At 32.4% G+C, this 17193-nt stretch overlaps 3 protein-coding genes across 4 annotated transcripts; 1 reads left to right on the plus strand and 2 right to left on the minus strand.

Moving 5' to 3' along the window:
* Positions 1–994: 994 nt before the first annotated feature.
* Positions 995–4785, minus strand: LOC133308762 (transcription factor bHLH143-like). 2 transcript variants are annotated; one of them, XM_061509454.1, is made up of 4 exons: positions 4667–4785; positions 3341–3937; positions 2956–3116; positions 995–2861 (listed from the first exon to the last, which is right to left on the minus strand). In XM_061509454.1, exon 4 carries the CDS (start codon positions 2837–2839, stop codon positions 1790–1792), a length of 1050 nt encoding a protein of 349 aa, XP_061365438.1. In that variant the 5' UTR covers positions 2840–2861; positions 2956–3116; positions 3341–3937; positions 4667–4785; the 3' UTR covers positions 995–1789. The 2 variants fall into 2 exon arrangements, with proteins under 2 accessions (XP_061365438.1, XP_061365437.1); XM_061509453.1 differs by having other exon boundaries at positions 4491–4778.
* Positions 4786–11533: 6748 nt separating this feature from the next.
* Positions 11534–12985, minus strand: LOC133308788 (peptidyl-prolyl cis-trans isomerase FKBP12). Its single transcript, XM_061509489.1, has 5 exons — positions 12824–12985; positions 12659–12692; positions 12505–12566; positions 11997–12049; positions 11534–11832 (listed from the first exon to the last, which is right to left on the minus strand). Exons 1-5 carry the CDS (start codon positions 12909–12911, stop codon positions 11731–11733), a joined length of 339 nt encoding a protein of 112 aa, XP_061365473.1. The 5' UTR covers positions 12912–12985; the 3' UTR covers positions 11534–11730.
* Positions 12986–15798: 2813 nt separating this feature from the next.
* On the plus strand, positions 15799–16992 carry LOC133308784 (uncharacterized). Its single transcript, XM_061509484.1, has one exon. The coding sequence runs from the start codon at positions 15799–15801 to the stop codon at positions 16990–16992; it is 1194 nt and encodes a 397-aa protein (XP_061365468.1).
* Positions 16993–17193: the final 201 nt, after the last annotated feature.

Below are 17193 nucleotides of genomic sequence, written 5' to 3' on the forward strand. Positions count from 1 at the left end.
TTTATCTATCTCTTTCTCTCTCTTAAAATGACATAACTTTACATCCTTTTCAAAATGACACACACTTTTTCCATATAAAAAAAAGACAAATACTTTATGTGTTGTGGCAAAGGATGGGTTAATCTAATTCAATTTATCCTGAAATCCCCAAAACAAATGTTGAATATTTGCTCGAATATTCAATCCACTCCATAGAGGAATATTCTGTATGTTAGTTATTTCTCCATAGAACCATCAAATTTCAAGAAAAGGCAAACTAAAATATCCAGGCTTTTATCCTTTTATTATGAGATGCTTGAAACTAGTCATGCGAACCCAATGTATATGATTCCTAATTTTAATTTGCTGAATATTTTCATTTCTAGAGGTGTAACAGTGAAAGCAGCAATACGAGCTCCGATTGTGGATCAAAATAATTTTAAGAGAATCTTATTATTATCATGAATACCAAGTTATTCATGCATCTTAAAAACTTGAAAATTTTGAAACTTTCTTTCAATGAAACTTGGTTTAGGCAAGCTCCGATTGTGGATCATAATGTGAAGTTGTTTATAGTAACATTCTCTTTAATTAGAACAAACTTTGACAGCTAATTTCACATACTTAAATTTATTTATTTTTTAAATTATGCTATGTTATTATAACTTAAAGAGATCGAAACGTGTTCGAAGATTATTTCGACTTTCACGCTTTGTAGTTATATATCTTGAATTTGGTAAGTGATGGCATGACTGAAAGATCGTAAGTTCACGTCATTGCTTTATGTCAACCTATTATGGACGTACACCATAGGAAACTAGAAAGACAAAATTGGCTAGACCAGAATTGTTGCATGTCAATTTAGTGTAGGGGACCAAACTAAAAAATTGGGAGAACTTAATGTCAAGTAAATTATAATTTTTTTCGTACAAATACAGGGTCGTTCCTGCAGAATTGCACGCAAAACATACAAAAGAGAAAATGAGTAAACATGGATTCTTAATAAAATGAACTTCAATTACTCAACATGTACAAACCAGAATACACCACTGACCCAACATTCATACAAAAACACTCAACGGACAGATACATAATAGCATCATAAAAAAGAAACCTATAATACACAAAAGCACCTCTCAGAGTCTCAATTACAACGTACAAAATAGAATTGCCTATCATTCCACCCTCTTAACACGTAAAACAAAGTACCCTTTACCACAAATGCTATATTCCAACAAAGGGCCCCAGCAACTCATGATGAAAACACCACGCTCCTCATTCAAGCACTCCCCAACATCCGAAACTTTCTTGGTGCTTTAGAGTCTATGCCAGTATGATATGCGTGCAAGCTTAGAAGAGAGGACAAAAGCATAAAATCAGGAATGAAAAAGGAGGGTGGAGAGTGGGACCCCAGTTACCTAACGCGCATGCATTCAATCACCAAGATAATTCAACACTTGAGGGAGAAAAAAGTGTCCTCATTTACAGCGCAGCCACCCACTACCATCTCCCCTCCATTCAATCTGTGACCTTTAATCCTCCAAAAGCTAAAAGATAAAAACTTTGGTCAACAAATTAAAATCCCAAACCCCAATTTTCTGTCATCGAAGTGGCAAAGTGCAGTACTACCTATTGCTGCTTTCACCCTTTTATTGCTAAGCTATAAACACACCTTGAGAAAGAGGATTAAAAAAGCAAGCATGCTAATAAGCTCAAACCAATCACGCAACAAAGCTAAGAATTCAAGGAATACAACCTTATTCACCATTCATGTATCCTTCAACCAACATACTATAACCACAATTAGCACTTAGTGAGATTTCACTCCGAGTGTACCAGTTTGGGACATCAAAGATTGCAAGTACTCGATAGTTCCATCAATGATTAACATCGGATGCTTTCCTTTTGCTCCAGGAATTAAACTCTCAAGAACTCTCAACGATTCATGGATTTTATCCTTTTTCAATTGAATATCACCCGCCATAGAATTATCTTCATTAGTTTGCCTGGCAGGATGCACCCGGCCACTAGAATACTTTGATTCAGCATCACTGAGATACTCATGGTTTTCATTTAGTCTTACCGAACAAGCACTGTCCACACGTGGTAGTAATCTATTGTATCCACTGTCAATTAACTTCTGCCTTTTGTTTGGCCAATCAGAGGTAGCAACCTCCTCCTTCGTATCCTCAAACTGTTCTTGCATCCCATAAGTAATTTTAGTAGCCAGTGGAGAACGGCCTGTACTTGTTACCTCATCATCATCATCAGAACCAGAATCAGAATCATCAGAATAGAGTAAGGCATTGATTTCTTCGGTGTCTTCATGCATTTCACTTTCTTCATTAACTATATGATCCTTATCAGACTCTTCTGGTGAACTGCATTTGGGAAAATGCTTTTGACCCATATTAGTTGCCCGTCCTTCCACATTTACATCATAAGCTTGAGAAAATTGTTTAGCAGTAACAATTGGACTCTGAACAAGAGGGAAGGCAGGACAATAGAACAACCTTGTCTTATTACCAGAGTGGTCAAAAATAAGTAACTTCTTCTGCAAAGATATATGATTTGCATTTTGCATAGTCCCTTCAGTATGTGTTTCTTTCAAACATGGTTCTGAATTGGGATACTGAAGGAATCCTTGCACTTCATTGGTCTGCTCAATCTTCAGGCTCGGGGTAGAAAGAGCTGTGAATCCCCGAAATGCACTGACAGCAGGAAAGATGCATGTGCTAGGATTCAGACATACTGAATGACCAAACGAATTGAGCTCGGGCAACATGCAGGAACAATTTGAGTAAGGTGATGACCAAGCCACGTGATGTGGGCAAGGCCAAAACCTATGATCCTTAACCATCCAATCCAACCAAAAAAATGACCTAAAGAACAATAGAATTGATCACTCAATGCTGAAAATGAAAAACTAGACCCTTTCAGATGAAAAGATGAAAAAGAGCATTTGAAAAAATGTACCAGTAGATGTTATGGTGCTTTGATGTGGGATCTTCAATAACTTGCTGCTTCACTCAGGAACAAATGATAGAAATAGCAAACTACACAAACTCCAGCTTAAAGAGAAATAAATGCAAAGCAATCTACGTGACAGGCTTAAGCAAATTACGGAAGTACTCAGCCTGCAAAAAGTTAGAAGATAGCATTCATCATCGACGACCTCATAAAATTAGCCGATAACAAATAACAGAAGCTTTAGTGTTCATTGATCATGATGTGTATGTTTTATGCACAAAATAGACATAAATGAAAGTTTTCATCAAACAGCTAGCTTCATAATCATGGCTACAGTTATAGAAAAGAACTACAATTGGAAAATACCAAGAATCAGCAACAAGTTACAAACCTGACAATCGTGCAGGGGTTGAAAACATGCTATCACTCTAACAATAATTGCTGGTTCACCTTCGATGCCATTCTCATGTTTTAATGTCCGAAATCTTGTCTGGCCTGCTGCTTGGCACACCATAACTTCTTTTGGTCCTCACCACACTACTCAATCAATCTGAGCGTAATGCACAACTCCAAAAAATTCCCCAATAGAATATGATAATGAAGGCACCAAGCTAATTATAAAATCAAAATCAGCTAGAACTAGAGAATTATATGACACGAGGACAACACTGAAGACACAAAATAACAGGCTCTGCCTTCACTTCCTATCTTTTAGCCAATTCTATACTTATCTGAAGAAATGATTAAACAGCGGCTGGCTTCCATGGCAGTAGATAAGAATAAGGGACCAAAAGGAACAAAATTGAGGATTTATGGGAATGGTGTGACCTATAGAATAACTTTGCAATACAAGTTCAAGCGTACAACTTGGCGGAACACATCAACCAAAAGACCAAACCAACGCATGCTGATTTCTTCCTGTGTGACTGAAGATATGCAGAACTGCTAAGAGCTTCTGGCAGATGCTATGCCCTCAACACCAATTTCCCTGAAACAAGATTACATCATAGAAAACATATTTGAATTTGACATACATAATAATAATAATAATAATAATAAGATAAGAAAAAAAGTGTTTTATAAACCAAGTCCTCCAAAATTATAGAAAAATGTTTTAAATGAGAAAACATAAATAACTATTGTGACAATGAAAAAACTCATTGCAGCATACAACTCAGCCCATTTCTTCAAAATAAAGCTGTAGGAGCCTCACCACTTCTCTCTTAATTTTCCAATTCAAATGGGAGAAAGACTCCCTTTTAGCTTAACAAGAGCCATAATAAGATAATAGAGAAAGTAATCAACACGCTGCTGACTTGTTGGCAACTAAGAAAAAGGGTCATGAAGGCCACTTAGCCCAGTAGGATTATTGCTCAGTTACTTAATTTAGTCACTTGAAATTTCTAGTTTTTCTACTCAATGATCAGGAATAAAAAATAAGAAATTAAACTACTCTACAATCCTCAAATTTCTCAGCAACCAAAGTATGTAAATTTAACGGCAAGATGATCCCAAAATATTAAAAAGGAAAAAAAAAATACCCCCATAAGATTGGATTTCAAACGCAAGTTCCATGACAGAGATCCAAGCCCCAATTCAATTAAAAACTTCACCTTTAACATGTTTTTCTGTTTACCCACTAGCCAAAGAATACATAAGAAAAACCAGCAACAAAAAAGAATATAGGATCAGATGAATCAGTAATTGAAGTGCTTACAGATGTACTAGAGCAGGTGGGTTTGGTTTCAAAATATGAGCAGAGTGAGAGAGAGAAAAGAGAAGGAAAGCAAAGACAGTGAACAATGAAGAAGGGTGCAAGCAGAAGAACAAAATGTCCAAAAGAGGTACTGGGGCAAGTGCATGCTCTGATTATATAGACTTCTGCACCCTTCACTTGGAGATTTTATTTTTACTTTTCTCCACTAATGATATTGGAAAATTGTTTTCTCCAAATCATAATAAGAAAATTATCTCAGGCCACATAGATATAAAAAGATATGCTAGTATTTTTTTTTTTCTTTAATTTGTGGGCTTCATATTTTTTGTTAGTGTAGAAAACAAAGTTTTTCTTATATTAAATGAGAGAAATATTATCCAATGATTTTTTTTTTTTTGATAATATACCCAATGATATTTTACTATTTCTTTGAGGGTTCATTTTTTATTTACATTGAGTATAAAACAATGATATTTTTATAATTATAATTTATTTTAGAATTATAATATTTTTTTTATTATATTTTTTAATTTTTTAAATTAAAATAATATTATTTTAAGAATAAATATAAATAACTTATTCATGTTCATTTCACTGTAGAAATATTAGATCATTTCTTTTATGAGAAAGTGAGTGTCCTTTTAAAGAACACACACTTATATCCTTTTAAAGAAGATAAAAAAAACAAACAATAGGGGGAGAGTGTAGAGAGAAAAGCTTGTAATTTAAAATTTAAAGAAAAACACTACATTCATATAAAAGGACCATCCTTTTAAATGATAGATATTTTTTCCTTCTTTTATATATTATTTTCCTATCATTATAAATTATTTTTTTCTCATTCTTTGATTTTCCCTCTCTTCTAACTTTTATCTCCTTTCTTTTCGTGAAAATTATCAGTAGTAACTAGTAAAGCAAGCCAACAATGCACTTCAAACCTCAAGTTGTTGATTAAAAGGAAAAAAATTTGAAGTTGAAACAATAAATTTAAATATGCAAATTATATTTTTCATTTTCGGATACAATAACGTAATTATTTTTTAAAAGGTTTGATGTTTGTCATTTTAAATGACACAAGTTATGTCATTTTAGGAGAGAGATAGGCACAAGAAATGAAAATAATGAGAGAGAAAATGGTTGGCTTTTTTTTTTAATTTAAGTTTTAAATAAAAAAAAATTATTATGTGTCTATCTCTCTCTTAAAATGACATAACTTTATGTCATTTAAAATGACAAATATTTTTCCTTTTTTTTAAAACACCCAAATAAACTTTACGCTTAAAAATATATTGAAGATGCAACGCCTTTCAAAAACAAATAATAGTTGGTTGATGATATGATATGCTAACTTGATATTATAAGTATATATTTTAAAAAGTGACTAATTCAGTTAAGTGTAATTACTATTTTTCTCATTAATATGATAATGTTTGTTAATTTATTTTTTAACAAAAGTTTAGAGAGAATTTACCTTATTTTAAGAGTGACAAAATGGATTGGTTATGATAGATAAGCTCAAATAACTTAACAAAATATATACGTTAGACAAATAAAACTGAGGACCGGTTATATTACCTACCTATTTTTTGTGTGGATATTGTCTACCTATTTAATCATTTTATCCTTATTACCTTTTTATCACCATTGATTATATTTAAATCAACTGTCAATGATAATAAACAATTAGTGTAATTAGTTGAGAAAAATAAGAGAGAGATAAATAAAATAAAAAATATTATTATATTTAAGACGTTGATTTAAATATAATCATCATGATAAAAAGGTAATAAGGGTAGAAAGATTAAATAAGTAGGTAACATAATTGTTGTGGACTTCTATGTGAAGCTCATTTATTATCAGGCCTAATAAAGGGCAATCTAAATACGAATATGATATAATCATAAGAGGATATTCATTAAAAACATTCCACAAATTTTAATAAAAACTTATTAATAATAAAAACTTATTAATAATCGATCACCTCCATAATTTGAACAAAAACTATTTTATTGATATTATCAACCATGGTGAATAAGAGTTTTTATCATCTTTTTCTTTTATTTTTTTATAATTATATTGAGGTTTGGACCTATAATTTCATATAAATTATCAAAATTTCCTTCACTAAGCACTACTTCACTCCTAATCAAAAAAAAATTCATGTGAGGAAGACAATGTAAAGCAAAAAATAAAGTATAGATATAATTTTTAATGCAAAAAAATACAGTAGTAATCTTTTTTTTCAATTTACAAGTTGTTATTCAGTTATTTGCATTTAGAAAAAAAATAAAAAATAAAACTTCGGATTTTTTCATTAAAGTTGATTCATCCCTTATTTTATTATCTAAAATACTTATGTAACCTCTGATAAAATGAATAAATAAGTTAACTAAATAACGAGCTCATTTTTGGTACTCGCGCAGCACATCTTCTTTGTCCAAAAATGGGAGGAAAAAAGGATTATGAAGGAATTAAGAAAGAAGGAAGAGATTTGAATGGGAGGAAATTTTTTTATTTTGGTAAAAAACCACCTAATTATTAATTGTTCCGGATCACTTAAAAAAATCCCTAAATAACCTATCGCAAGTTTTATATATATATATATATATATATATATATATATATATATATATATTTAGACAAGAGGGCCTTGGCCCATCTCAAGTTCTTTCTTCACTATCTATCTACTTGTATTTTTTAAATATTAATTATTCATTTTTTTTTATCAATTATCCATCTAATATTTGACTTTGTAAATTGCTTCTTAACCTTTAAATTGCCCTTATCGTGAAGTATGATTTTTAAGCTATATAATTATTCTTACATTATAAGTTGTTATATACGCGAAGTAGTTTTTGATTTAACTAAGTATTTACACCAATACCTTGATTAACAATACATAATTCATGGTTGAAGATTTAACCATAATTTTCTGTCAACATGCAACTTGGACTTCCCAATCTAATGTACCAACAATTAAAATTTGATTGAAATATGAATTGATGCTGGTGGCCCTAATTAATTGGTTATTATCAAAAGCATGAGCATTATTATCATACGGTTGAATAGTTATAATTAGAATAATTATGATGACAATAACATTGCTGAAACAAGAGTGACAGTTCACAAGAGACATAAACATGTGCCATTCACTCATGAATAATCTAATATACTCATTAGCAACCTAATTTGATGTAAATTAGCCATCGTAATGTAAACCAAATTCAAGGGCCCAATTGTCCCCACCAAAGTGAGCACATTGTGACAAGGTACATGGGATGAATAATGCAACAGCATGACGATAAAAATAAGACAATTATGCAAATGCAAGATCCATCAAGTGCAATGCTCATTTTTAGCCCACTAACTACAATTATCCAATCTAATATATTACACCCGTGCATTTGATGAAAAGCCAAAAGAAGAAGAAAAAAAAAGACCCAAAATTTAAAAGGGGTCAATACCACCCAATAATTTATGTATAATACTGTAAATTATATGCATTGTGCTACACACCATTTTGCTTGGAGTGGAGGGCACAAGCACCATATACCAAAATCTATGATGAGGTCTTTCCTTTCGGTTACAACTACAACAAAGTGCGGTTGGATTTCAGAGACTGAATGCTAGAATTCAGGGATTCCCTTTAAACTTTATCAATATTCACTAAAGAACATCTATGGAATTGGATTGCTTTTTTCGATTTTATTTCTTTTTAAAGGCAAATGCACATACCCTTTAGGCTCCACAACATTTTTCTCTGTCAAATGTTATTTTTCAGTGAGCTTTATCAGAAGCACTAATGGTAGTGGGCAGACTCAATATATTTTGTGATCAAATTATGAACTAAAACGTGCTTGCAAGATCTTCTTTGTTCTGAAATGCACTGCTTGAACGCAATTTTAGCAGTATTGTCGATTGGAACATTGAATTGATGGAAATCAAGAAAAAAGTGAACCTTTATAAAGCAAAATTAGCTAGTTCAGTTCAAGTTTTCGCCCTCTATTTTTTAGTCTTGAAGAGAGAGAAAATAAAAACCTATGTTGTCCTTAATTTTTTTTTTTTTTGAAAGAATGTTGTCCTTAATTTGAATCGAGAAAGAAGAACTAGAATGGAAAATTATGGAAAGCATTTAGTGAAATGGTGATCATTAAAGAAATTCATGATAGCTATCCGTAATCATCATTACATTGATAGAGATCGAGCACCTTTCACCATTAAATTTAGGAGATTTGGCGGTAGGAATGCAGCATTGACAAATTAAAATCTTCCCCTTCACTTGAATTATTATATTAGCTATTAGTCTGATCCATGTTTCCAAAAGCTAGAATATCACCTCTTTAATTAAAGCATGTAAGTTTTTTATTTTATTTAGTTGTTGCATCTTGAATTTTTGGGGTGTTTCTAAATTTGGTCTTCTGTGTATGTAATGAAATGCAAGTTTCACATTGCTTGACTTAGCTTCGTGAAAATCCATATTTATACACTCACATAAGGAATTTTTTTATGAAATTGGTTTGGGTAATGATATTTAGACATAAAAAAATTTACACTACTTATTTGTCTGGGAAAATAAAGTTTGTGTGCGCGCGCTTTATTATTATTATTATTATTATTAGGGTTTGCTATTTGTCCATTTAAAGGACATAAAATTATGTTCTTTTAAATGAGAAAAAGATACACAATTAAAATCATAAGGAGAAAAGTGTGTGATTTTTTTAATTTAAAATTTAAATAAAAAACACTAATTTTAGCTAAAATAATCGTTCTTTAAAATGATAAATATTTTTTCCTTATTATTATTAGGAAAAACTACACACTCTTCGATAACTGTGTCATCTTTTTTTTTTTCTTTTTCCAGGTGGTGGAGCCCATAAATTTGTCTATATGACATAAGATAACTTATCTCCTTTAACATGAGATTAATAAAACCCTTATCATTATTATATAAAAATAGTTGCTTACTTGGAAAATTAAAGGTTGAAAGAATACTTGTGGAAATCTATATTTTTCATATTTTATATAAAAAAGAAAGTGAAGCAAGAGTAGTGAAATAAAAATGATTTACAAATATCATTATGAAATTGGTTTAGTGATTGGACCTTATATTTTACCATGCCATGCACTAAATTGGGTTTTAGTTTAAGATTATTTAATTTTTAACACTAGTTATGTTTTGTTAATGACCAGATGAGTTGTGTTCTTTCCATTTTGAATGTCAGCTAGAATTGGGGTTTGCTATTTATTTTCTTCTATTCTTTCTTGGTTACACACATTCTACTCTTTGCTATTTCGCTTCTCATTGTTCATCTCCCTCTATTTTTGCTTCAACATATCTTCTCTGCTGTAATTCATTCAAATTGCTTTTGCTGGAACTAGTTTGTTGCTCCATCACACATTAATAATGTCTTCTGAGGTATCTAACTGACGGTTGGCTGCTCCCAGTGAATGGGTGGGTGCGTGAAAAAATAGTCATATCAACACAATTTGGATCAACCTTAAAACTCCCCTTGAACTTCAAATGAGTAACAAGGTCCCCGATATAACATCGAGTAGCATGGTTAAGATTTGGCTAAACAAAATATTTTTGAATAGCGTCGATAAGAATATTTTTGATTTGATTTTTGCAAGTCCTTTGTTCATACGTCAATTATAGACACATCATAAACTCTTATCGAAGCTCATGACAAGACCATAAAATAAGACATGTTTCTTTCCTGAACTTTTTACAAAATAATAATAATAATAAACACAACTGAACAGAGACACACAAAGTAGGAGGGGGTGAAACCATGCCACCGGTACCACTGCGGATGCAGTTTAAGTAACAAAATTTAGTTCGTTACATTGTTTTTTAGTTGAAGAGCTATATTGTATAAATAAACCTCAGATAGCCATACATAAATATATCAGGGAATAAGCATAAACGGTATGGGAACTTTCTATCCTTGATTCAGAAGAAATGAAAAAGAAAAAGAAGAAGCATCGTCGGAAAGAAAAAGAAACACCCAGATTCCGCCGAAAAATCAAGAGCACCATGAGAATACCTTGGCTGTCAGTGAGCTCAAGATAAAATACAGACCATGACACAGTCGGCACCGATATATATAAGATAAGCATTGCATCCAAACCGAAATGTTTTAGCCTTTTATGGCCGAAGAAGCATTGAGATATTTGGGGTTTGCGAATGTCACAAACAGCACAATGTCAAAACAGCACAACCAACTCAAACAGCGCGCTTAATAGCCACACAACTATCACAAAGCCTGGTTTGTAGCCACAGCTCTCTTAACAAACGCAAATTGGAAAGGGATAAAATTCGATTGTATTTTTTTAAAGAGACTATGATAGGAGCAAGTGGCAAGAAAAGCAAATTATGGATAAAAGGTCGTAAATAATCCAATGGTTGAGAATAATTCTAAGTTTGTGTATAAAAAGGGAAAAGGGAATTGTGTAGAGGGTATTGTGGAATATTGTAATCCCATTTTCTGTTTGGAATAAACTTCTCATTCTCATCTCTTTCTTCTTCTTAACTTTGTTTTTCTCTCATCTTCAACCTCTGTTCTGCAAGATAGGATCCCGAACCTATCAAACTATTTACTAAAAAAGAACTCGTGTCATTCCAATTTGTCTCACAAGTCACAACTATCCTTTACATTTTCTGCATTGTTAAGTTGTTTCCAAGTTCATTGTAATTCCTTTGTTTCTGAAATTGTCTCTGTTTTGCTGTTATTGTAATTGTCTCTTGAAGATTATATGAAAATCTGATGTGATTCAGGCCAAAAGTCTCTGTTATTGGTTGATTATTCCTTATTTTTAGTAGAGGTCCCTATCACAATGCATCACCAAATAATATTAATCAACAAATTGCTAAGAAAGAAACTAAAGACTTACCATATATAATAACGGAGAGTTTGAGATCACTCATAAGTTATTCAGTATTTCAGTGTTAAACCACTCAACCACCATAGATATCAGTCCCAGTGAGGGATACCATTATACATGTCCATGAAAAAGGAGGATATTCATAATAATGGTTATTCGTTGGCCATTTCATAGCACATTTATTGCACACTTAAGACTTCAATTTCAAATTCCAAGGTAGAGTTGGGCTGTATTCCCCAAGCAGGAAAGCCACCAGCACCATAGGCATAATCAGGAGAGCACTGCAAGATTATCCCAAAAAATAAAAATAAAAAACACGTGAATAACAGGGTTTATTCAAATTGATAACTCTCCAGATTAAGGAAATAATACAATGGATTCGGCACCAACAACCTTAACTCAATTCGTTTTTTTAAAGTTAATAATAATGGATATATTAATTTACCCGGAGACGAGCAACTTCACCAATTTGCATGCCAATCACACCTTCATCCCATCCTACAGACACACACATAGTTGGAACGAATCATAAAAATTAATTAGATATCTGCACTTTAAGCCGATCAAAATTTGAAATTGCAGATCTAAAAGACACAAGATGTAACCACTTAAAAGAGTTCAACAATTATATTAAGTAACAGTAACAGAAACAAACAGAATATGCTATTATTATTATTATTATTATATGGGAAAAACATCTATCCTTTTAAAGGATATAAGGTTACATCATTTTAGATCATTTTAGATCTTAACTGTTGATTTCCGTCCATCAACGGTTATAATCTATTGGGCCAAATTTAATAGGCCAAATATATTATTAATTAACTAATAATTTTGATCCAATAAATTATAACCGTTGATGGACGCAAATCAACGGTTAAGATCTAAAATGATATAAGCTTATATTCTTTAAAATGACAAAACGACAGATGTTATTCCCTTATTATATATACCTTTGATAACAGAGCCTTGGCCGATTTTGAATGTGAAAGGGTTCTGGCCAGGATCCTTCGTGCTATAAGAGGAAAAAAATAAAAATGTCAGGTTAATCTGATCAGAGGAAAACAAGTGATTTTAGAGTATAGGAATGTTAGGGAGTAACCTAACCTCCAAAACTTCTGAGAAAGGTCACCGTTTTTCCCTGCTCACAAAATCGACACTAATTACCAAATCAAACAACATGTGGATCTTATGCCCAGGAAATAATCAAGTGTAAAAAAAAAAAAAAAAACGATGAGTTTTAGGGTTTAGAAAGGGAAGGGAAAGACGAACCGTAACCAGTGCAGTGAACAGTGACGTTCTGACCGGGAACTGGCTTGGGACCGGTTCCAGGCCTGACCAGTTGCTTCTCCACTCCCATTTCTATTCTCTCTTGATCTTCTTCCTTTCTTCCTTCCTTCCTTCGATTCGATTCTCCTAATTATTGTTGTTTACTCAGATACTCCCATTTTATATACCCCACCCCTCATTTACGGTGTCATGGTTTTAGATTTTTCTTTAACCCTGTAATTACACTTATTTTATTTTATTTTATTTTATTATATAAGTTATTTTATTTTTTTCTGTTTATTTTTGTCTATTATTTTTATTTTTTATTGAGATTCTGAATTTAATAATATTAGAAAATGATAGACAGAATTTAGTAAAATAGCTTATCCCTTTTTTATTTAGTCTCTACACTTAAAAGAATTTTTAGCTATCCTCGGGTGTATAATTATTTTTAATTTAATCATTATCATTTATTATTAATACAAAATTATAATATAATAAATTTAAGAATTAAATTATAAATAAGTGTTATACATGTAAATTATATTATCTTTTTGTCTTTATGCATGATGATTGATTTTAATTTGATTCTTATATGTGATAGCTATTTTTCACTTAATCCTTATGCTTTATAGTAATTTCATGTTAATCTCATGTGGTTACAATGATAGTAAACGATAACGACGAAATTAAAATTTTCTATATATATATTTATTAAATTGAAAATAAATTTCATATAATAACTAAATTAAAAAATAAGCCGATACAAAAATAAAAATAAAAAATAAGCATCAGGAACAAAAAGTATATTTGGAAATTTCAATTGAATAAATAAATATAAAAAATTTGAGAGGTTCACTACCAAAAAAAAGTAATCATGAGAAATTTATTCATAAGTGCCATATTAATATTTTATATCCAGTAAATTTTAAGCTTAATAGAAAAAATCATTTTGAAATCATTTTTTACTGCATTAAATTTTTAAATTCTTATGTTTCTCCAATCTTTTTTAATTTATTCAAATCAAATAATTAATACTTTCTTAATAGAATTAATGTTAAAAGTATTTTTTTCATTAGGAGGCTCATTAAGCCTTAGGTAGAAATGAGTAGCAACTTATGAAGCACTGACAATTCAAAAATTTTGACGTGTCGTGTTTGATACTCTCTGACACTTCAACATTCTCCGACACTCTAACACGCGTTATAGAAATCTAAAAGAAGGTTCAAAAGTTGCGTTACGTTGAGTTTTAAGTTCTAACTATTAAATTCGTTGGATTACGATTATCATTTTATTGAATTTAATATAAATATTTGGGATATCTTATGTTTCTTTGCAAAATTGATGAATATTATAAATTTAGTTTTATTTTTTTGTTAAATTATTGAAACATAAATTTAAAATATTATTTAATATCAAAATGTGTTCTGACGTGTCAAAATTTATTATTTTTTAGAATTAATGTGTCAAAATATCGTATCATATCGTAATACGTGTCCTGTGTCGGTATCGATTCTACGTAGATAGCGGCAATAGTTGGGTGTAACGGTAAGATGGGTTGTATTCTTAGAGTGAATATCAAAATTCAAATCCTAAATAGATGGACCCCTTAGTTGTGACATACTGACAATACCGAAAGGTCAGTCTAAGTGCAATGCTCGTGGGAATATTTTTGTCAAAAGGCCTAAAAGAACATTAATTTTGCTGCTCAATTGTGAAAAGTGAATGTAATTATTCAATCATATATTGATATAAATTTGTTAGTCTTTTAATCACATAAACTATCAATTTTGTTCCTTAGTCTTAAGATTTATACAGAAAAAATTTGATATGATATTAATAGACTAAGTGAGCAATAACATTAAGTGAGATTAGATACTATAATCAAACTTAAAATTTTAAAGTATTAGGTACATAGGTATTTTCAATGCTCACTATTCCATTCTTAACGGAATTTCATTCAGTCACACTTAGATTTCTCAATAATAATAAATATATATTTATTTTATTTTATTTTATTTTTATTAAAATAAGCCGTTACTCTTTTATTAAAAAGAAACTTGACAGCAGAAATAGGATTTTATGTTTTTATTTTTATTTTTCCCATTGCTTTTATTACAGAGACATTTATCTGCAAATTCAATGACACGGCCCACAAGGGGCAGAGCAGCTTAACCACACATCTGCTTTCATGGTTTTGTGGTCAATGATATCCGGTTCTGTTTCACCAAACTTCAAAGATTAATAAAAACAAAAAAATAAAAAATTATTCAACATAATATCAAACTACACTACAACATTAATTATGAATCCTGTTGTGTTGTTTTTTTGGTCTGATCCCAAGCTCATGAATCCTAAATATAACTGATGTGTACGTGGATGCTGTTGGAAGTTGTAAGTATATAACACTGCCATCACGCGACATAAAGTGCTAAACATAGTACCTCGCTAAGGACAATGCACAACTCATCTTCCCCTCCCACACCATCCATTGTTACCCGCTTCTGTCTCCTGTATAAAAATCCATCTCTATTTCACTTTCAGAGTCACACACTTCCTTCTTCTTCTTCTTCTTCTTCTTCCACCCTCACTTTCTTATTTCTCTTCCTCATTCTGGTGGTGCCTTTGAGTTTCATATGACAACAATTGGGTGAACACCATCGATCTGATCTGAGCTGCGCTACAAAAAACGTGCAATGGAGGTACAGAGGACGATGGCGTTGATGCTGTTATGGTGTAGAATGAGAATCAACCGTGTCACTCTTGTGGGTGGAAACCACACCGCTGCTAGGTTTTGCAGTGGCTAAAGTTCCCACCTTTCCAGATCCCTGGCATTGTTTTTCTTCGTCTTCGCGATCATCTTCACTTTTCTGTATCTGGGTCGTCTCCATTTTGGCCACACCAAAAAGGGTTTCGCTCGTTGGGCTAGAAACCGAAGGTGGTGAATGGAATTGGGTCGTGGGTATAAAGCCAATAAAATGAGCAAGATGAAGAAGCATTTGCTTGGAGGAACAATTGCTCTGAATCCCGAGACTGTTCTCGTAATTAGGATTCCCGATGCACAGGTTTTGCGCATTTTGTCTCGGTCCCTCTTTTTGGCTATGGTTCTTGTAGCGTTGCCTTTTTTGGGAACCATTCTCAGGGGATTCTCATCAAGTCCCCATTCATATGTTTCAAAATTTGAGTCTGCTTCTGGGTCTATCAATATGGAGCTGTTGAATTCGATTCTCCATGATTTGGCTGATGAAGGCCACCTCAAGAAGGATGATAAGACTCTCATTGTGAACCCTCCCAATGGATTTGGGGGTATTGCTTCGTTCAATAACAACGAGATTGACACGGTCACGGACTTTGATTTGGAGAGAAAGAGCTTGTTCTTTGGTGAGTCTTATGATTTTGTGTTCATTTCCAGCTCTGGAGATGCTGAGTTTGTTGATCGCATTCTTAAAATTAATGGCATGGTGGCTCTCCCGTTAGGCGTTGAACCATCAAATGCAGCTTTCAGAAAACAATCTAATTATAGAGTAGTTTACCTTAGGCGATATGGCTCTATCATTGTTGCTTTGAGGAAAATTGGCGCAGCCATTAAGTTGGTAGATTCTTCACCAAAGAGAAAGCTTTGCCAATTGGCAACAGACTCCAAGACAGTGGCATTGAATGGTCTTGAAGATGTACTCTTGGAGCCACCGAGACAGGCTTTCCTCAAATCAAAGAACTACTTGAAGAAGATCAAGTATCTACCTGACTTGTTGGGTGATTCTCTTGAAGTTTACAATCGAAGAGTCTTCATTAGTGTAGGCTTGCCTAAGGAAAACAAGGGTGTAATACAATGGTTCGAGCAGAACTACCCAAAGAAGAGTACAAAATTCGAGATTTTCAGCCTCGTGGTTGCACCAGAAAACCGGATGGTGCCCCATATTGATGTTTCTGGTTGGTTATCAAAGCATGTGAAGGAAGAAGATTATGTTGTAATTAAAGCAGAAGCAGAGGTAGTGGAGGAGATGATAGAGAAAAGGACAATCTTATTGGTGGATGAACTTTTCTTAGAGTGCAAGAATGAATGGTGGCAGAAGGGGATGGAAAAGAAGAGTGAAAGAGCATATTGGGAGTGCTTGGCTTTGTATGGAAGGTTGAGGGATGAGGGAGTTGCAGTACACCAATGGTGGGGTTGAATTAGTGTTAAGTGTTACATTACATGGTTAGCTAGCTTCTTTCTTGTGTTTCGGTGTTTGAATTTGCACCTTAAGAAGAACTGCGTGTGCCATGAGTAGTGCCAGTTTGTATTCCTTTTCCATGGTGCTGTTTTTGCTATTTTGATACCATAGCGCTGTAAATAAAAGGCTTACTATAGCTATAAATAAAAAAGGCTTTTT

The sequence above is a fragment of the Gastrolobium bilobum genome, unplaced genomic scaffold (genome assembly GCF_033153095.1).
Source record: "Gastrolobium bilobum isolate Gb01-03AN ecotype WA unplaced genomic scaffold, APGP_CSIRO_Gbil_v1 utg5107, whole genome shotgun sequence".
NCBI lineage: Eukaryota > Viridiplantae > Streptophyta > Magnoliopsida > Fabales > Fabaceae > Gastrolobium > Gastrolobium bilobum.

Bases quoted from the DNA above. Each gene is read 5' to 3' on its own strand.
- LOC133308762 (XM_061509454.1), bottom strand. From the start codon at position 2,839: ATGGTTAAGGATCATAGGTTTTGGCCTTGCCCACATCACGTGGCTTGG.
- LOC133308788 (XM_061509489.1), bottom strand. From the start codon at position 12,911: ATGGGAGTGGAGAAGCAACTGGTCAGGCCTGGAACCGGTCCCAAGCCA. The intron at 12,693-12,823 runs GTTCGTCTTTCC...TTTTGTGAGCAG, and splicing joins TGTTCACTGCACTGGTTACG to GGAAAAACGGTGACCTTTCT. The intron at 11,833-11,996 runs GTAAATTAATAT...ATAATCTTGCAG, and splicing joins GTGAAGTTGCTCGTCTCCGG to TGCTCTCCTGATTATGCCTA.
- LOC133308784 (XM_061509484.1), top strand. From the start codon at position 15,799: ATGAGCAAGATGAAGAAGCATTTGCTTGGAGGAACAATTGCTCTGAAT.